This window comes from Phaseolus vulgaris, chromosome 3 (assembly GCF_051622355.1).
Source record: "Phaseolus vulgaris cultivar YP4 chromosome 3, ASM5162235v1, whole genome shotgun sequence".
Taxonomy (NCBI): domain Eukaryota; kingdom Viridiplantae; phylum Streptophyta; class Magnoliopsida; order Fabales; family Fabaceae; genus Phaseolus; species Phaseolus vulgaris.
Window position 1 is genome coordinate 40,589,382 of NC_143500.1, and position 21,790 is coordinate 40,611,171.

The window sequence follows — 21,790 nt, forward strand, 5'->3', positions numbered from 1 at the left end:
CCTTCCAACTCAACACATGAATGCCTTCCAACTCAACACATTATATGTAATCTCAAGTACTTATTTCTTGAAATACTTTTTAATCAATAATAAAAAAATAATATAAATGGGAGTACTAAGAGTAATTTAATTCACGTACAAAACGTCTAGTTCTGATCTAAAATCTGCACATACACAACATACCAGAATACAAACAAACAAAAATAAGGTAACAACATAACTCATATCAAAGATATATAAAGCATGACATATCCACAAATGTATATTGGTTCTTTGTTCCTACCCAGCATCTGAGATTGAATCACACTTAACAAAATGTCATCTCATCCAAATCAGAATCCATCAAAAAGAGGTTGTAGGGATATTGTACGCGGAAGCGTGATAATTTCAACCAAAGATTATGATAAATTAAAGTAACAAAGTAAATAAAATAATACCAGAAATTTTTAGGTGGAAAACCCATTTAAATAGAGGTATAACCTCCCATTGATTGCAATTGATTGTGGCAATTAACCTCCCATTGATTGCAATTGATTGTGGCAATTAACCTCCCAATTATGACAAGAAAACGGTTAAAGGTGAGTCATAACCCACAAATCTCCACCTTGACTTGCCTTTAACTGGAACACTCTCTCGCCATGAAGCCTTGATTAAGTATGGATAATACCAACTAAGTTCAGGCAATGATCGAACTTAGCCGGTGGAAGTGGCTTGGTCAACATGTCTGCAGGATTTTCGGCCGTATGAATTTTTTCAACAATTATATCTCCTGTATCAACAATGTCTCGGATAAAATGGTGCTTAATTTCAATGTGCTTGGTCCGTGAGTGATACTTGTTATTCCTGGTTAAGTAGACAGCACTCTGACTATCACAAAATATAACAAGAACATCTTGTTGAAGACCAAGTTCACTTACCAAGCCTCGAAGCCATATAGCCTCTTTCATACCTTCTGTAGCAGCGATATATTCTGCTTCAGTGGTGGACAAAGTCGCAATGACTTGAAGTGAAGAATACCAGCTGATAGTAGACCCACATAGGGTAAAGATGTAAGCTGAAAATGACACTAGTGCAAAAAGAAGAAAAGGATACGCTTTATTTAGTGCGGCTTTTGCGCTACCCGCTTTCGAAAAAAACGCGGTGGCATTTTTGAAATTATTTTGATTTACGAATGCGGTTATTTGAATAACCGCATTTGTAAATCAAAATTCTTTGATTTACGAATGCGGTTTTACCTTTAACCGCATTCGCAAATCCTTTTTTACCTTAAATTTTGAAGCGCGCCACACACAATTTCAAACTTTATTTCTCGTCTTTGCCTTCGTTTCGCGTTTGCACTCTGAGTTCGTCTCCTTCTACTGCATCTGCATTCCATTTGTGCAATGTAAGTTTCTTGAACTCTCTTTTTTCCTCTTCATCTTCACAAATATATGCATAAATGTTTTTCGTTTTTCTTATATATGTTTTTTTCCTTGCATTAGTGGTCTCGAAGCACTCTTTCATTGTCTTCGTGGTTTCTTGTGGATTTTTTGGTTTGCTCCGTTGTTGCTTCCCTGTCCGTCGTCGCTTCTGCTGCCGCCACCGTTGTTCGCTCCCGTGACTCTTCATCAATCTTGGCTTCACACAAGATTGACGATGTTTTAAAATTTTTAATTTTTTTTAATGATTCCGCATATACAAGTGCGGTTAAAGCAAATAACCGCACTTGTAAATGGTATTTATAAATGCGGCTATATAGCCGCATTTATATTTCTTGATTTACAAGTGCGTGTTGATCAAATGCGGTTATAAAACCGCATTTATAAATTCAAAACAACCGCATTTGTTTTATGTTTCTGCACTAGTGTGACCTTCTCAGATCTAAATCACCACCATAGTCAGCATCAACATAGCCAACTGCTCCTCCGGGATCGGCTCTATGTTGATCAAATACCAAACCAAGATCTGGAGAACCTTTCAGATAACGAAGTATCCATTTAACGGCTTCCCAGTGTGCCTTGCCTGGATTATGCATGAACCTGCTGACAATGCTAACAGCATAAGCTAAATCAGGCCTAATACATGCCATAGCATACATGAGACTTCCAATTGCATTTGAATACGGGACATGTGACATGCGTCTTTTGTCCTCGTCTGATTTTGAACATTGATATGATGACAACTTGAAGTGGGCGACAATTGGAGTATTAACAGCTTTGCAATCTCGCATTCCAAATTTGTCAAGCATCTTAAGAACATACTTCTTTTGTGATAGAAAAAGTTTTCCAGCTTGACGATCTCTGTTGATCTCCATTCCCAAAATTTTCTTGTCAGGACCTAAGTCCTTCATATCAAATTCACTGCTAAGCTGGATCTTTAACTTGTTAACTAAAGATTTATCTCTTGCGGCAATCAACATGTCATCAACATATAATAACAAGTATATAAATGACCCATCAGATGTCTTTTGAAAATAGACACAATTATCATAGCTACTTCTGGAGTAGCCATGTCCAACCATGAAAGAATCAAACCTCTTATAGCATTGTCTTGGTGATTGCTTCAAGCCGTAGAGAGATTTCTTCAAACGACATACATGGTCCTCCTTTCCAGGAACAACAAACCCCTCAGGCTGCTGGATGTAAATCTCTTCCTCAAGATTACCATGAAGAAAAGCAGTTTTCACATCTAACTGTTTCAACTCCAAATCATACAAGGCAACTAAAGCAAGTAATATACGTATTGAAGTATGACGAACAACAGGAGAAAATACTTCATTAAAGTCAATACATTTCTCTTGATCAAAACCTCTTACAACAAATCTTGCTTTCTTCCTTGTACTCTCAACACCAGGGATCCTTTCTTTTCTCTTAAAGTTCCACTTGCAACTAATGACTCGTTTTCCTTCTGGTAACTTCACCAATTCCCATGTTTCGTTTTTGAGAAGACTCTCAACTTCTTATTGCATAACAGCAATCCGCTTTGTTGAGTCGTCATTAGAGATAGCTTCAGAGTAATTCTTGGGTTCACCTTCTTCACCCATCTCTTGTGCAATAGTTAAAGCATAAGCAATGTTGGCAGATTATGCAATTAATCTTTGAGTCAGTTTTCTTGGTCTCTGTTGTGGAAGTTCTTGAGCCATAGATCACGGTTGTGGTAACCCTCGTCGTTTAACTACTTATTGTTCCTACCTTTCTCTTGGTTTCTCCCTCTAAGTACTAATCCTTCACCAGAACTTTTAGAATGAAAGTGAGTATCAAATTTTTCTTTGGCTAGTAAATTAGTCTTGACATCATCAAAGCTTAAGGTAAGATAATTACCGTATAACATAATTTATTTGAATTGTCGATGCAAGGGTGGTAGAGAAACAATAAGTAGAACGGCTTTATCCTCATCATCAATTTTAACATCCAAATTTTCCAAATCAATTATGATGGAATTAAATTCATCAAGGTGAGATTGGATGGGAGTACCTTTGGACATTCGGAGTGTAAAGAGTCGCTCCTTTAACCGGAGTTTGTTTGCAAGACTTTTGGTCATGTATAGAGACTCCAATTTACTCCATATGCATGTTGTAGTTTTCTCGTTGATGACCTCACGCAACACCTCACGGGACAAGCATAACTAATGCATTTTCATCCATCTCATCCCACTGCTCCTCCGTCATAGTGGTTGGTCTCATCATTTTACCTGTCAAAACTTTCTTTAAACCATTATGGGTGAGAACAGCTAGCATCTGAACTCGCCAGATAACAAAGCTGATTTTACCATCAAATTTCTCAATATCCAATTTTGACATTATTGAACAATAGATCATGGTTGAATTATCGAAAAGCTCTAATGCCAATTTGTAGGGATATTGTGTGCGGAAGCGTGATAATTTCAACCAAAGATTACGAGAAATTAAAGTAACAAAGTAAAGAGAATGATACCAGAAATTTTTAGGTGGAAAACCCCTTTAAATAGAGGTAAAAAACCACCGGCGAGAGAGTCAAAACTTCCACTATAATGATATTAGGAATGCAATGATTTTAAACATTCATATACTTTAACACACCAATCAGAATAAAAGAAGTTTAACTTTGTGAATTTATAAGTTACTCATGCTCACACCTTTACTTGAGCCATACTAAAAAGTTCCAACATGATATATCACTCCATTATTAAAAATAATCCTATTTCTACGATTCCAAATTCTCCAAATAATGGTTATCCAAGTACATTTCCAAACATAATTACCCACATAATTCATATCCATAAACCCATTTCTTGAAATACTTTGTAATATAATTTTAATTTTTGGTATTTTCTCCACCGAATCTCCACTGGAATTTACTCTAATGGAGTACATAGCTATATGTCAGAATAATTGTCATAAGTTATGACGAGCAATTGCTTCCACCACTCTAGTACTTCCAACTTGGTGCCCACTTGGGCACAAACAAAACTTGCTTTGTCCCATTAACTTTGTGTAGCTTTGAGCCTTTGGAAGATACCCATGAAGTTCAACTTCATTATGTTCGACCTTAGAATGTTTCAAAAGTATTTTTCGACTTTTACCATGAACTCCACCTGCGAAGAAAGCCAATATAGTGCGGCTGTTTGGGTGTTGGCCCAGCTAGGTGGACCAAGTTTTCCCACGGGCAAGCACACTTCACGGATGGACACATCTCTACTTGGATGGAAACCTTCTCATATGCTAGCACCACAAACTTTGTGGGACCATGTTATCAATGGTTTTCATTAACCAACACAAAAAATTGAAGAAAAAAAATTAGACCTTCCAACACAAACTATTATAAATAAATTTAATAATAAAATTTGATTGAAGAGAAACCTTAGAATTCATTGCAAAATCACAAAAGAATCAACTCAGAGAATTTTAGTAATTAATTTAAAGGAAAAACGAAAGAATTACAAAAAAGAAAATTAAGAAAATCATAATGTTGTGTTTTCGTATGGTATTGAAGCTTTCAAGCTTAATGATTTCTCCTTGAAGCTTGTATCTTTTTACAGGTTTTTTTGCTTAGGATATCAAAAAAATAATATGGTTTACATTTGCTCACAGTTTCTTAGTTTTCAACTTCGCAGATGATTTGCTTTTAATTTTGTTTCTGAGATATTTTAAATTTTATTCTCTTATTATTCTCCTCAGATTTCATTTTCCGTTTTGATTCTGAGAAGCAACTTGGACTTTTGTGTTATTCAACTCATTTGTAGTCATAGACGCTTTCTTCAGATCATCTAATCAGATAGTCCTATCAAACCGTATACTATGCGTAACCACTAGATTGTCTAGTCTAACCGTCTACTCTTATTAAAAATCATAAAATTAATAGAAATTACAATTAAGGTCAAAATAAACTCAACTATATAAATCGTTGATTTATTCACTATCTATTATTAAAACTTTAAAGTGTGATTCACTCAATCATAACATGCAAACAAAATAGTATCCACCTTTGGTTCTATTCCACTAGGGGACTTGTGTTGAATAATACAAATATAATTCAACCATGCGTTGCAAACGTAAGTGTTGATAGTGAGAATGCTTTAGGATAGACTTGTAAACATAGCGAAGCACATTGGAAATACTGAATATGTGTGCTTTCACAGGACTTCATTCCCCCAACTGAACTGGTTCCACTTATCCTTATTGTTCATATATGTCCTTCGATATCATATATGTCGTTCACTAATATCATTGTACACCAAAATTTCTTATATTCTTTAAATAAGTATTGTGCTTAACCTCCAAAAACTAATTTGTAAATTAAATTTTCATCCTATTTATATATTATAATTAATATAATCTTTAATTGTGGGAGATAAATTATAATTTAGTATAGATTTCCAATAACCAAAACCAAAACAATACAATTATGTTAGGGAAAAAATCAATCATAGCATAAGATTCTTTGATTAGAATATGAGACAACTCAATTTAGATTGTATTTCTGAATGATATTACTTTGAACGGTGTTATTGTCCATGTAATTGTCGTTTGAAGAAGTAGAGTTGAAAAGAAGTTGATGTGGGAGCAACGTGGTGATGGTGAAAGGGAGGTTATATTTGTGTGGTAGTCTTTTTACAAGGCTGAGATGAGCTTATATTTTATTATTAAGTTTTATAAATATTATATTAATTGTTCAATTAATGGATGGCTCAGATTCATTACAGTAATTGTTTAAATATATTATGGCGATGAATAAGAGCATTGTTTAGACTTTAGAGACTGGTTTATAGTTATACTATTATGATCCCACTATTATGGTTTCTAGTTATATTATTTTTTGGAGTGGCATGTCTTGTATAAAAGGTACTTAGTCCCACAGAAGCACATTATTAGCCACATAACATCAGTAGAAAAGTGACACTGTTTGTAGTTATGGGAATTAAATTACAAAGAAAATAAGAACATGAAATGAAATAGAAGTGAGTCCTCTTATTATGAAGGTGGTAGTTGGAAATTTAGCCTTCTGAGCCAAAGTGAGTGGAGAATCATATGTATCAAATCAAATGGCTTTGCAGGCCTGTTTATCACAAAATGCCTTCCAACTCTCCTCACATTGTAATACAACTTTCTATACTTATCTTTTGAAACATTCTGTAAAATAATCTTAATTTCTGCTATTCTCTCAACTGCAATTTGTATGGAGAATTCACTCCAATCAAGCACATCACTGAAAGGCAAAGAGTAATTGTGAGAGATTATTACAGGGACACACCCTGCATAGATTGCTTCCACCACCCTAGGACTTGCCACTTCATGCCCACTGGGGCAGAGGCAAAACTTGCTTAGACCCATCAACTTTGTGTAGTCTTCACCCTTTCCAAGGTACTCATGAACTTCAACTTCTCTATCCTTATCCTTCCATTGCTTCAGTAGTGTTTTTCGAATCTTACCATGAGCTCCACCAGCAAAAAAGGCTAATATTGGACGATTGTTAAGGTGTTGCCCCATCTTAGGTGGACCAAGCTTCCCAACTGGTAAAAACACTTCTGGAATGGAGACATCTCTGTTGGGTTCAAATCCTTCCGAAGTGTTGGCATTGCAAAGAACTCTGATGAAGTATTTGAAGAGTTGGGGATTTGCATATGACACTTTTGGACCCTGAATCATCAAAAACAATTGGCTACTGTTTTTAATCAAAATTAGAGTTTTAGCTTCCTATGTCTATTATAAAAGTTTGGATGAAACATGAACCTGAGATATTAACCTAAAACTACAATTCTATTAAAAACAAGAACAGGGTATGTTTACCCACCCAATCATGGCATGAAACAAGAAAATGGTCAGCACCTTTGCTTCTGTTCCAATAGGGATATCTATTTGCAACAACGTTGATGTAATCCTCCACCAAACGTTGTAAGCGTGGAGGATCATAGTCGGATCTGGACCTTCTGGGCTTGTAAACATAGCGAATGACCTTGGATACGGTGAAGGGAAGTAAGAAGAGATGGGCCTGTTCTGGATTGTGGGCCTTGAAGGGGCTCTTGTTAGCTATGTCCATTTCATCTATGAATTGGCCTTCAATGGAGTATTTGTTGTTTACAGGCCCATCATGCACCAATGGCTGCTCTCCTTCCTTGTACACCCAAACCTTCAATCTCTTCATCATCTCCACGTGGCTCCTGCTCATGTTGTACATGAGATTTTAAGCCCAATGGACCCATTTCATTTATTTCTCTTTAAGCAAATACTAATTTCTTTAAGTATTTAATATTTTATGATTTTTTTATAGAATAAATCTTCCCCAACCAACACTTAATTTTTTTCATCATTTATTTGTTTTCTTATTCTCAAATGCTATATTTTTATTCTTTGAGTTGCACAAACACAGAATAAAGATAGGATCTAATCTGCGTAAAAAGACGGTTCTCTTAGTAGATTTATTCACAGTAACAACTACGCTGACAAAAACAGTGAAACAGTGACTTGCGAAAAAAAAGTACTTTTGCAAAATCAAACCCAACAGAGAAAAAAAAAAGACAGAATCAGAATGGGTCATGCTTAACTGGTGGAAAGCGTGTGGATTCCGGTAAATGGCGGTTTTTGGGACAAAACTCTCTTTCACGAGGGATGTGTGGTTCTTGTACCGAATTGCTTTCTGGATAAATGCTCGCGAACGAGCTAAACCTTCTTCGAGCCTCTCCAAACTTGTCACATTCTTCTTCATGCCATGGCCAAACTGAAAATTAAAGACAAAGGGTATTAATCTAAGAACAATTAGAACAACCTTTCAAAAGATTGTGAAGGTTGAATACCTTGATCCATCTAAGATCTGTATTGTTGTAGTGAATTTCTTGCGGAGAAGTATTGCCTCTGATACTAGAAAGAGTGAAAGGAGATTCCGAGTGGACATGAATCACTTGAGAATCATGCGAGGGAGTGAAACAAACTAGGAAAAAATTAAGGAAAAACACTAGAAAGACTAAAGAAGACAGTGATGATTTGAAAACTTTCATCAATTATTTCAGAGCTTTGGAAATCTGCTATCTGAAAGCTCTCTCTCACCAACCATGTATAAGTTTAATCCTTAACAATTGATGATCCAACTCCAAATTATTGATGATAAAAAAAAACACCCCACAAAATAAACAATTTATTCTTATATCAGAGCAACCCATACTCCTTTTTCACTTAAGAACAGAATTCTATAGTGACTTTTCTAAAGTATCTTAATTACAGCATCCCTCTAAAGAAGAGCCACTTCTTTCCCTTCAAACGTGTGGGGGTTTTATTTTCTGATGTAGGAAAAAAAGCTTGAAAAGTAGTAGTTATTTTTCTCTATACAAGTGATAATTTTAACTAAGTAACTCAATTTGTCTCAATTACTTCTTTTTAAAGTAACAATTTTAAAATGCTCTAATCTAACTTTTAACTTCATAGCTAGCAAACAATGTAACCAATAAATGCTGCCATCGGCTATGACCCCACTACAAAGATGTTCGGGTGAAGACGTGGAAAGTCTAGTTCTTACTTTTCTTTTTGGACTTACGAAATTACTAAATTTTGGCAAAGTCGTCGATTAGTGATATAAGAAGCATTAGCTGGAAGAAGACCTGTTTAATGCATAGGTAAATCTTATATCTGTTGATAGTTTTTCTAATACTTCATTAAATATTATAAAATGAAAAATAGAGAGTCTTAAACATACAAAACAGGTGAAGCAGAGCAGAGCAGTGGTGGCAGATTCATAAAGTTGTGAAGAGCTACTCAGAATATTTGACATCTGCTCTGTAAAATCTGTACCAATGGGGACCTCAAGCTATTTGGATAAGAATGAGAAATGTAAATCAATTGAACTATCAAAAACTGAGGTACGATAAGAGCATTAGTATTTCTTCATATTGGAATTTTGGGGCCATGGTTTAACATACAATTATCAACTTAACCACCATTTGTCTATCTAAAATGCTAATTTCAACTGAATCTATAATGTTCACAGGACCTAGTCACATGGGAAATCTTGAACAACTACATCTCCCTTTAGCTTAGAACATGCATTGCTCAGATAAACCAAAAATAGTTACTCAACTTAACCAAAAATAGTTTATATAACCTCTTACGAGTTGTATCCAAACGGGCTTATGAGTGGAAAATAAAGAAGGGCCTTTGTATGCAGAAACATCCCTTATTGTGAAGCCATGAGCCTGAAGTTCAATCTTCTAAGCCAAATTGAGTGAAATATCATGTGCATCAAATCAAATGGCTTAGCTGGTCTATTCACCACAAAATGTCTCCGAACTCTTCTCACATTCCTGTGCAATTTCATGTACTTCCCTTCTGATACATTTTGTAATATAGTCTTGATCTTTGGTATATTATAAACTGGGATTTGTACAGAAAATTGATTCCAATTAAGCACATCACTGAAAGGCAAAGCATAGTCCTCGGAAATTATCACAGGAACACATCCTACATGAATTGCTTCTACAACTCTAGGACTAGCCACTTCATACCCACTGGGGCACAAGCAGAACTTGCTTAGTCCCATTAGCTCAGTGTAGTTTTGGCCCCTTTGAAGGTACTCATGAACTTGAACTTGGCTATCTTTGTCCTTCCAGTGCTTCAGAAGCAACTTCCTAATGTCACCATGAGCTCCACCTGAAAAAAATGCTAATATGGAGCGGTTCATGGGGTGCTGCCCCAAATTTGGTGGTCCTAGCTTTCCAACAGGCAAGTACACTTCAGGGATAGACACGTCCCTCTTGGGCTGGAATCCCTCTGAAGTGTTGGCATTGCATAGAACTTTGATGAAGTTCTTGAAGAGCTTAGGATTGGCATGTGATATGTCTGGTGCCTGAATCATCAAGTAGAGTAAAAACAATTTATATTAACCTCAAAATAATGAAGTTACAAGGCATGTGGCATATGTGAAATAACAGGAACATACCCAATCGTGACAGGAGAGGAGAAAATGATCTGCACCATTGCTTCTGTTCCAATAAGGATACTTTTCTGCCACCACGCCAATATAATCCTCCACCAACCGTTGCAAACGGTCACGGCGATAATCATTTTGGGACATGTAAGGTTTATAAACATAATGAACCACATTAACCACGCTAAAGGGTATGAAAAAGGCGTGTGCCACATCAGGGTTCCTAGCCTTGAAGGGACTCCTCTTGCTATTGTCCAATTCATCAATGAACTGACCCTCAATGGCGTATATATCATTCACTGGCCCATAATGCACTAATGGTTGTTCTCCTTCCTCGTACACCCACACTTTGAATCTCTTCACCATCTCCTTGTGGCTCCTGCTTTTCATTTTATTCAAAAACATCACTTGTTAGTAACAATAATGTTACTATTTTTTGTGTGCATGTCGAGTGTGCTATTATGAGCAAGGTTTTAAAAAACTGTCTAGGATTGCTATTTCAGCTGCAACATCAAAGTTTTGGAGTGTGCACGACCACAATTTAAAACCTTGATTACAGTAAAATTGACATTCCCGAATCTTTTGAACTTAACTGGTGAAAAGCATAAGGGTTTCTATAAATGGACCCTTTTGGGATAAAGTCTTCTTGGTTGCCTGAACTGTTGTGGTTCCCTGAGCGAATTGCTTCCTGGATTGAGGCTCTAGCCTTTGCCAAACCTTCTTCAACTACATCAAAGCTAGTCCTTTTCTGCATGCAAAAAAAAATATATCAGTTTTTTACCTTAGAAGAGTGGACACTGACAATAGTGTCATGTATTATATATATGCGTTAGGAGGTTAGACTCCAAAACTTTGTGCTTAATTTTTGCACACCTTAATGCTATGGTCAAGGCTTCTATATGCAGAGTTGGCTAGAGACTGAACATGGGGTTGTACTTGTGTTGTGATGTCTTTGATGGTGGAAAGGGAGAAATAAGGAAAATCGACGGAAAGATGATTTCCCTTGAGATGAGTGATGAAAATGAAGAGAAGAATGGGGAGAAACAATGGGAATAACATAGAGGGTGGGGAGCATCTAGAGGGTACCATGGTAGTTCATGAACATTTGCCTCATCTAGTGTAACCATAGTTATATAATCTACAATATTCAAATTAGTAATCTCAAATCATGTGAACATGTCTAAGAAGTAGCAGACCTAAGTTATTCTAAGATCTTTTCACGAAGTTTTTAGCATTTGAGGTTGAAAGCATGTGGAGTAAACCTTAAAAGTAGGGCTTTGTACTCAGAAACTTTGATCACTACGGCATTTATTTCAGTGCAAAGAAATGACATTTTACATGCCTGAGATGACAAAATTTTGAGCTGAAGCATGTAATTCCAAGTGATACATCAATCAATTTTCACTCTCGCCAAAAGAAGTGAACTCAGAAAACACAGACAATTAATGGATGAAAATCTAAGCCTTTTCAGAATGACCATTATGAAGTTTGAACTTATCATTGTCTTTAGTTTATGATGGAGATCTTACTAAAAGTTCATTATATAATCAGAAGAATCATTTAAAGCAGGATAATAGTTATCTATAGAAAATTCAGTCTAGTAACTATTCTCCCAATGTTTAAATGGATTGTCAAAAAATAACAAATATATAATAAATTATGAAATTGTGTTAAAATTTCCAAGTGTTTAGTTTTTCTTTTAAAACCCAAATTTCATTTCCATTTACATTATATTTCTTCCATAATTTCTTCACTTCTACCCAGAAATCACAATACCAGAGATCCATATTTAAATGGTTTAGGTACTCAGTCAAAGACACTTTTATCCAACACTTTTCTTTTCTGACAACATATCTAACCACTCTTTAGACACTAAAATTCTATTTAAAAGTAGTCTCATTGATTTTATATCATGTGTATTTTCTCTCTGCTATATGTATGTCTATGGGTTCTAAATTTTCTATGAACAAATTAAATTCCAACATTTCCTTCCTATTTTTTGGTTGTACTTGAGGCATTCCTTTCCTTTCTTCTGAATTCTTAACTACATAAAATCACATAACTTGCACCATACCTTATTACTATCAATTATATCTAATTATTTCTTTACGATAAATGTGCATGAAGAGTACATTTAACATAGTAAATACCTGCTTTTTTATCTCCCATTCCAATATTATATATCATTTGCTTATGCTTGACTTTGTCAATGAAATGTACTTTTATTCCATGTACTTAAAATTTCCCACCCATTATGCACTCTGAGTGTGTTAATATCTTCCCATAGTTTTTGATTTTTCATTTGATATGTTTACTATTTTTGTCTCTTGGGTGCCATATTTATCATCTCCTTTGTTATTATCTCTTTCAAACCTCTATAATTGAAACATACAATCCTCATTTAGTTTTGGCATTATTTCCTTCATTTCTTTTATGTTTATTATTTTTATCTCTATTTTTCATTTATTTTATGTGTTTTATTATAAATGGTCCGACAGTAGATAGTCTGATAAATCCAACAAATTTTTGTTAAAATATCTTCTAAAGAACTCTGATACCATATTTAAACCTAACTCAACTTTATAAAATCGGCTTATAAAATATATTTTATACTATTTATATTTATAAAATTTTTTATCTTTAGTCGATTTGAAATCTCTAACATATATTTTTAGGTTTGTGATTGTTTTATTTACTCAATTATTGTGTTTTTATGTTTTTAGAAACCAAGTCTAAAATTGTATATGACTTTTTTTATCATTTGAATCCAAATTGATTCTTCTTTTATTCAAACTAAATAACGTGATACCTTCTTTTACTTGTGAAATTTTTTGAAAAATATATAAAATATAATTTAACTCTAAATATGTGGTTCGTACAAGTGTTATCCATTATCTTAAATAAGTTTAAACCAATTAATATTTCACACTAATATTGTGATATAAAAAAATCTTTAGATAATGTTGACATTTTTAAAATTTATCAATAAATTTGAATATATATATATATATATATATATATATATATATTAATTATGAATACTTTTTATGAAAATTTGTACCATTATAATTTTTCAATTCACTGTTGAATTATTAATAATGCGATGAGGTGACTAACATATATAAGATGATTTTTTTAATTATTGTAGAACATTCATTTTTGTGTAAATTTTCATATAACTGAATTTTCCCGCTAAAATAATAGTCATTAATAAAAAAAAAGTAAATGTTTAATCTTAAGGTTGAAACAGTAAAATGTATAAAATGGAAAATTTTCGTAAACGAATTATGGTAAAAAAGGAAGTTAAATCATAGCACTAACCAGTCCGGTAATTAATACGTGGGTATTAATTAGGTAGGTGCCGAATGTTCTCTTTTATCGAAAATAATAATGAAATAATAGATGAAGACGTAACGGTGTTAAAAAGCGTGAAAATAGTACAAAAGTTCAAATCTCCATGAGATCACAGTTACTGTTACGTGAGGATCTAGATTGAAACGCAAGCTTTGCAGTTGAAGAAATTAAAGTCCACTGCATTCAACCTTTAAGAGGATATTCAACGACTACTTCTTTTTATATATTATTTTATGTATTTAAGGACCTCAAAATCCCAAGAACAGTGCCTCAAATAAAAGATTTCTGACATACCATTAAACAACAAATAAAAGTGGGGAACAATATTCAGGACACCGTTATGAAGAAAGAAAATAAGTGAACAGGTCAAAGAATTACAGTATTCTATTATGAAAACATATTATTAGACTTATTTTTTATTTTTCTATATTTTTGTTGTCGTTTTTTAAAAGTTTTTTCGAGTCATTCCAATTAGTCAACCAACCTTGATAACTTGAGCTAGTACGTTTCTTTCGCTCAACAAAAATAGACAATATTTGGTTTATTGAACTTTTGAGCAACACCTGTTAGGCCAACCACTGTTAACACAGCACTTTTGAACATTGGTATCCACAAGTTTGGCACAGTAATTTGACTAATTTAAAAGTTGCAATAGTAATCTCAACAGCCACATACAAAACAATTAAACAATAAGGGCGCTAAATAAATTTTCTAGATACAATCTTATAGATGTTGAACAAAAAATGAAAAAAGGGAAGGGAATAAAATCATGGCCCTAGAAGAAGATGCGAATAAAATAATTATATTCTGAAGAATCACTTCTAAATCCCAGCCTCTTTCGGACAATCAGACACTTGAAATGAACCTAACAATGAAACAATGCTCCTTAAAACTACACAAATGCTTGCGCCACTGATACAATTAATACCCCAGGGAAATCCATATAATGCTGCATATATATCTGTTATGAAAGATTAAGATTAAGATATATATATCATGGAAACATGTCACAGCCAAAAGAGTCACGCCACTCTAGCATTTGAAGAGTGGCTGCATAATGTGACAATGCTCCAACCACCACCAGAGCATGAAAAATTTGGTGGCTGTGACCTGCCAAGTCGAACCACCCTGGTTTCCACCTTTCGGGTATCCTTGTCACATAGAATAAGGTCCCTGTCAAGTAAGATAATGCCATGGCACTTTCATATGCTAAGGTGATATTGCGTCTAGGATTGGTCCAGTTCACAAAGCATGCATGGATTGCAGGTACAATGCCGAAAAGTCCCATTGAGCAGAACAACATGGCACGAAATGCACGGTATTTGCTAGTGGAAAGTGTTGGGGAGAGCATTGTTGCGATGGTGAATACTCCCATGGCTGTGATCCCAGCAAGATACATGATTTGCCAGTGAGGCTGACAAAGGAAAACGTAGTAAATTTGAGGGAAAAAGGAGGTGATGATCATCACAACTATTCCTACATAGTCCAGTCGCCACAGGAACATGTTCAAGTTGTGGGAGTGGCAACAGAAGAGGTGGCACATGCTGCTAGACAAGAGGCAGAACATTGAACCACCTAGGAAAACAAAGAATGGCCACCTTGCTATAACCAATTCTGCGGACTGAAGTTCGATTGTCAAAGGCATTTGATTATTTAAATCAAAGAGAATCGTTGTTCCCTGCAGTTTCATCGTACAATGTCAGTCTTCATGATATAAACTAAATACCATATATTGTTTGGTCGTTTAGTATGATGGATAATTGGTTTCATGTTGGATTACCAAGAATCATGTTGAAGTATGTTTGAATTCACTTAAAAAAAGCAGAAACAGTTTTAGATTACTTTAATGTTGGATGAAAATGTTCACATGTTTTGTTCAACTTGGACCCAGAATTTATCATACAGTAATTTATAGTGAATTCTATTCTTAACTTGTTTTTCAGAAAGGAAAGTATCTCTCTCTACACACACACACACAACCCTTCGAAATCAATTTTGTTAATGTTGATTGCTCGTCAAATCTAGTGATAGGGTGTGTTTATCTGTTTCTAATGTGATCATAGCTCACTTACCAGAAACAAATCTTTGATGTTATGAGAGACATTTTTTTCCGCACTTGAAGAAAAAGACCTGCAAAAGATTATATGAGAATTTAGTTGGCAGTTCACCTAATATAAATTCCTAACCACAATGGCAAATATAAAACGACAAAAAAAAGTTAAAAGTTTATTCTAACTTAGAAATTGGATGATGGACAAAGGCAATTTCCTAAGTATCCTCGTTCTAGTTAAACTACCTGTCAAAAGCAAATTGTATAAAAACTTTGGTACATCAACTGCACGACTTTCTGGGTTTAAATTTAAGGAAAGTGTTTAACGTCACAGAACTGGTTCGAGTTTACAAATAAAAATTAGAAAAAGTAAATTATTTACTGTATCAAAATACAAAGGAATAATTCTACTAAACACTTTCCCTAAAGAAAGTCTTAAATGTCAACAAATTGTGATTATTAAATTATGTATTTGTGAATCAAACGTGTGCTCAAGAAAGCATTTCCATCATTGTGCCTGGTTTGAGTGTGAGACAAGTGATACAAAAACTCTGTTCCAATATTAATAGTAATATTTCTCTTGGATAATTAAAGCAACTAGATTCCAGATTTAGTTTTGTTATTCTAAATTTCAATCAGCAGCAGGTGCTGGCAACATGCTGACATGTGTTTTCTGTTACATGGGAAAGGAGATTGGCGAATCTCAATCTCCGACAATGAATATGCAACATAGTTTGTTTCTGTAATAACACAGACAAAAACCCAAGGGAAAAAAACAAAAACGGTTGCAGAATAACCTGGTGAATAGTTGCAAGAGATCCACCACACGAGGCTTCATCCAATTGGCGAGAGTCAACCCAAGAAAGAGTAAAAACCCAATGAAATGGCTGAAACAGCAGAAACCCAGAAACAAGAAGGTTAGTTAGACACAATAAAAAGGAGAAAAGAGAAAAAGAATGGATTTTGTTGATTACGTCCAAACATTTATCGTTTCGTTGTGCCAGCGAAAGAGGCTGAATAGAGCTTGTTTGAAGGGCCAATTGGCCCTGTAATAACGCAGAATGTATTCGTTGTCCTTCATGTATTCGGGCAGCTCCCAAAACGACAGGAGAGGGTAGCGTTTAGGTCTGTGACGGTCGCAGGCGTTGTTCTTCATGGTATCTTTGGACTGTGTAAAGGAGAAGGTTTCATCAGGTTCTTTGGATTTGCGCTTGACCATGCATTTGGTCTGAATACTGTTCATTGGGGTTTGGAAGGAAGGTGGAGGTATGATATGGTGTGGAATGGAATGGAATGGTTAGTGATGGTGATGAGATGAGATGAGATGAGATGAGAATGTCAATGGTGGTTGCGTGGCTAAATGTTGATGCAGTAATGGAGGCTGCACAACTGCACCAACTGCAGCATTTAAGGAGCCTGAGTCAGTCTCCGTAAGCTTTGGCACTATTATGTGGGGTTTGTTAAAACTTAAAAGGCCATGCACACACACTTATTACATATATATTCATAATCATAAATAATCCACTCCATTCTCCATTCTCCATTCTCATCATCATCATATATAGCTGGAACAATAACCTTTATTATTGTTTATCAATTTCGTTTCTCAAGTCAATATCTAAATTTGGAAACTTAGGTCACTTGTAAATCATCTACCAACTTTCATCTTCTTCTCGAGTATGGACTACACCTATCGTTTCTTTTAATTTAACTATACCAATTTCTCACAAAAAATTAAGAAAATTAATTAGGATTGTTAATGCAAAATTATTAATAACCTTTCTTTCAAGAGTTTTTTAACTACTTATATTTTTAATTCATCATTAATTAAATAGTTTTGTTGGAGATTAAGTGGCACAATAGGCTCAACAAACACTCGTTAAGACAGGCTTTTAAATGATTCTGATACCATATACGAAGTAAATTTTAAATATAACTCAATCTCATAAAACCAGTTCATGGGGTGAGGTTTGCACCTACTTATATAGAATGAAATACTTCAATCTTTAGTCGATGTGAGATCTCCAACAAATTTAATTGTATTCTTTATAGTATTTGCTTGTAGATTTACTAATTGATAGTTGATATTAAACAATGAAAACCGGTATGTTCTATTATTTTTATGGATTTTTATTTTTATTTTATTCACTCTAATTTTTCATTTAATATGAAATATATTTTTAAATAAAAAGGTGAAGATGTTAATACTTTTAAGTTAAACAATAAAATTATTTGATTCTTAAATGTTTAAATAAATTTATTTCCAAGCAATTCTTTTAACTTTGAAATGAAACTTCTTCTAACAAGAAAGAACTACAGAAAGAAAGAAAGAAAAGAAGCAATCAATAAACTGTAAGTACGGTTTATAACTTATATGTCCACATTATCCGTACAAGGAGAATAATAGAGTTTACTATATTATTTATTTTATTTAAGAACTGATTAAGAAATGTCGATACGTTATTCTTTCTAGTTTTTCGTCTTTTATTAATAAGTATTTTATAAAAACACAAATATTGAGTGTTTTTTTTTTACATGTGAAAACTAGGACCAAATTAAAATGATAAATATGTATTCATATACATGCGTGTGTGACTAACATTCCACCAATGTTAATATAGGCTTATGATTGGTAGTTCTATCGATATGGTCGAAATCCCTTTTTTATTACAAACATTTTTACCAATATTAAAATTTTCTTAGTAACACATTTCATATAATATGACTGATTTTTCTCTATTAATTGTATCTTTCAGTGATTTAAGTATCTATTACGAAAAGGAATACTTAAGATAGAATTAGAAATTTTTTATATATCTTATAAAAAATTTTGATGTTTTTACATATTTAGTAACTAATTTATATATATATAAAGAAAATTAATATTTACGTAAGATGTGGTGGATTGTAAGGAATTAAATCTTAGTTGTAAAAGTTATCTTAGGTTTACTTGGAGAGTATTCTTAAGTCAAGACTATATTTTCTACGTAATGATGTGTCTCTTAACCAAATTTCTTAATTTGTGATGCTTATTATTAATGAAATGTGATTGTGTTTGGGTCAATTTTGCAATTTAAAATGGTCCGGTTGAATTTTGAGTAGTCTTAAATACTTAAAATTAAATCAATTCTTTCTTGATAAAATAATTTTATTTTCCAAGTTAACAATCAATGCATATTTAGCTTACTTGATTTGAAAACATGCTTCTTAGTTTTAAGTTTTATTCTCGTTCTAAATTATAGTTTAAGATTCAAATTCTTTTAAAAACAGTTGTTTTTACAAATTAATAAAATAATAGTTATGTATTATACGCTAATATATTGTAGAAAATATTTATTTAGTAAACAAATTACATGTTAATTTCGTAAATAATTTCTAAAATTTTGATAACGTTAATTTCGTAAATAATTTCTATGATAATTAATTCGATACTAATTTAAAAATTATTTTTTTAATAATAAAAATTAATGTAAATAATAAAATTTCTTTTAATCTTAATAATAATATTTAATTTAGTTAATATAATAATTAATTATTTTTGTATAAAATTAATTTCTATTTAATTAAGTTTTAGACATATTATTTAGGTATAAGAGAGGAAAATCTTAAAGAAAAAAGAAAAACAAATAGATATTTACACATTTCAAATCATATCTTTTTTTATAAACTCATCTAAACTATTATTTTCATACTAATTTGAATATTTCAGATATTCTATATAAGTTTTTTTTTTATTTGAATAATCAAAAGAAAGTATGAAAATTGTTCAAACTTCCGAGAAATTTGTAAAATACTTTTTTTTCTTATATTTATAATTTAATAATAACACTAGTGCAAAAATACTCATTTATGGCAATATAGTTATAGGGCTTTTAAGGATAGACGTTGTCCTTCAAAACGCGATGACACATTTGAAATTAAATTTGTCTAAAACAATAACTATATATTGGGTAAAGTCGTCGTTTTACACGAAATGCTTTCATGTAAAACGGTGGTTTTATCCCCATAGCCACCGTTTTCAAACGCGAATTATATACAGATTATTACATACGGATCAAAATCCATATGTAAAATCAACATTACATTTGCAGTGGATAGGATTCAAAATAAGGTTCCTTCAATCACCAAAGAAAATTTAACCACTACCCCACACAAATTCTTTAGTATTATTATGATTTTTATTATACTTATTATTATTAATAATATTAATAATAGTGGTCATGATGGAGTAAAGATTAGATTTTCGTACACCAATGCAATATTTAAAGTTAATTGAGTTAAAGTCTCATTATTGTCACATTTTAACCTTTTATGCACCAATGTAATAATAATAAGTTAAACTAAATCTTAATTATATATAGGAAAAATAAAATAAGTGAAACCTATTTTGATCTAAAAAAATTTAAAAACTAAAATCAATTACAACTAGTAATTTTAATCCGTATAATTAGTATAAGGGTAAGTTGATAATACTTAATCCCTATTTTTAATGTATATAATACTTTAAGAAAAATAAAAATCATGTATAAAAGATTATGTACTTTAAAGTTTTGCATTAAAGAAAGTAAAATATAATTAGTTTTAAATTTTTATTATTATCAACTTATAAGTCATGTAAATAACTAAAACATAAAAAAAATCTCACTTTTAAGAAACTTTTTATATGAATAACATTAAATTAGGATAAAGTTGGAAATTGTAAAAAAAAAAGTATTTATTTATAATTTTAAATAAATAAAAAAACACGAGGAAATAAGGCGAATGAAATAAAAGTTTTCATTTTTTTAAGTAAAAGCTACAATTGACGAGAAAAACAAAACAGAAAATACAACCTTTAAATTATATATATATATATATATATATACATAAATTGATTATTTTTTTAAAATTATTTTTTATATTTAATACTAATAGTTGTAAAATTCATTTCCTTGTCTTTTTATGCATGCAAGTTAAAGCATTTCTTTAATAAAAAAAACTTTTCCATTTCTCTTTAATTTTTTACTTTGATTTTTTAAAATTTTAAGATCAGATCTTACACCGTAGTAATTGGTAATGTAGGGATCAGTCCTGTCTGATATTTTTTTATGAATATATTCTTATAAAGAATTTAAATGGATTTATTTTGTTATAATAGTAGCATTAATTTCTTAAATTTTTTTATGTGAATATAAGTAAGTGCAAGTGCAGGTTCAAAAGCTTTATTCGTGAAAAAATAATATACTAACTTTTATTTATTTTGGATGAATGGATATAGATATGTTTAGAGTTTATTTTGAAATATTATTATTTATTGAATAATAACACATTTTAAATTAATAGCATTTTAACAAGATAAATATAAAAATGAATAAAACAAAGTCACTGTAGATAATAAAACATTTTTTACTTTTAATATATCAATATATAGGTGCTTGTCAATCATGTAAAAAACTATAAATTAAGAAATTAATTTATTAATTTCTATGGAGGAAACTAATAATACCATGTTAAACTTTTACAATATCAAAAATACAAACAATATGTTTTGTTTTATAGTAAAAACTTTTTTATTTTTGGGTAGGTAATGTGGAATAATTTCGAGATAACAACAAATGAAAAAATTATTTCTGTGGGGGCATATATGATAAAGTTTTGGCATATAGTGTTTTTCTAGCTAGTTGTATTGTCACTTTCTATTGTATTGGCATGGATTTCAAAATTAAGAAAAGAGCATAATTGAGGATTATTTCTATGGGATATCAAAGTGCTACTAAATATTTTAATGATTGTTTGGCAAATCATTATGGGAAGATACAACAAGAATGAGTCTTTTCATAATAATAGGAGTGTCTTTGTCATTTTTATTGTGTCCATTATGTAATCAGGTTGTAGAAAAGATCCATCATCAGGTTGTGGAACGTAAGATAACTTCTCAAGTGTGATCGATGGTATCTAGATGGATGGGAATTCAAAGAGCATACCATTACGATCTAAAAAATCACTTGGTACAGTTTTACCCTTTTCAGTTTAACTTGAA

The 21,790-nt window shown here is 32.3% G+C and overlaps 3 protein-coding genes across 4 annotated transcripts; all 3 read right to left on the reverse strand.

Moving 5' to 3' along the window:
* Positions 1-6,404: 6,404 nt before the first annotated feature.
* Positions 6,405-8,693, reverse strand: LOC137807578 (putative glycosyltransferase At5g20260). 2 transcript variants are annotated; one of them, XM_068608292.1, is made up of 4 exons: positions 8,248-8,693; positions 7,999-8,171; positions 7,248-7,614; positions 6,405-7,093 (listed from the first exon to the last, which is right to left on the reverse strand). In XM_068608292.1, exons 1-4 carry the CDS (start codon positions 8,446-8,448, stop codon positions 6,428-6,430), a joined length of 1,407 nt encoding a protein of 468 aa, XP_068464393.1. In that variant the 5' UTR covers positions 8,449-8,693; the 3' UTR covers positions 6,405-6,427. The 2 variants fall into 2 exon arrangements, with proteins under 2 accessions (XP_068464393.1, XP_090157009.1); XM_090300883.1 differs by having other exon boundaries at positions 7,283-7,614; positions 8,248-8,651.
* A 548-nt stretch (positions 8,694-9,241) lies between these two features.
* On the reverse strand, positions 9,242-11,472 carry LOC137807579 (putative glycosyltransferase At3g42180). The gene is made up of 4 exons (XM_068608293.2): positions 11,241-11,472; positions 10,961-11,115; positions 10,380-10,746; positions 9,242-10,286 (listed from the first exon to the last, which is right to left on the reverse strand). The coding sequence occupies exons 1-4, from the start codon at positions 11,454-11,456 to the stop codon at positions 9,618-9,620; spliced, it is 1,407 nt and encodes a 468-aa protein (XP_068464394.2). The 5' UTR covers positions 11,457-11,472; the 3' UTR covers positions 9,242-9,617.
* Positions 11,473-14,403: 2,931 nt separating this feature from the next.
* On the reverse strand, positions 14,404-17,307 carry HHP1 (heptahelical transmembrane protein1). Its single transcript, XM_068608294.2, has 4 exons — positions 16,746-17,307; positions 16,569-16,658; positions 15,794-15,851; positions 14,404-15,399 (listed from the first exon to the last, which is right to left on the reverse strand). The coding sequence occupies exons 1-4, from the start codon at positions 17,012-17,014 to the stop codon at positions 14,716-14,718; spliced, it is 1,101 nt and encodes a 366-aa protein (XP_068464395.2). The 5' UTR covers positions 17,015-17,307; the 3' UTR covers positions 14,404-14,715.
* Positions 17,308-21,790: the final 4,483 nt, after the last annotated feature.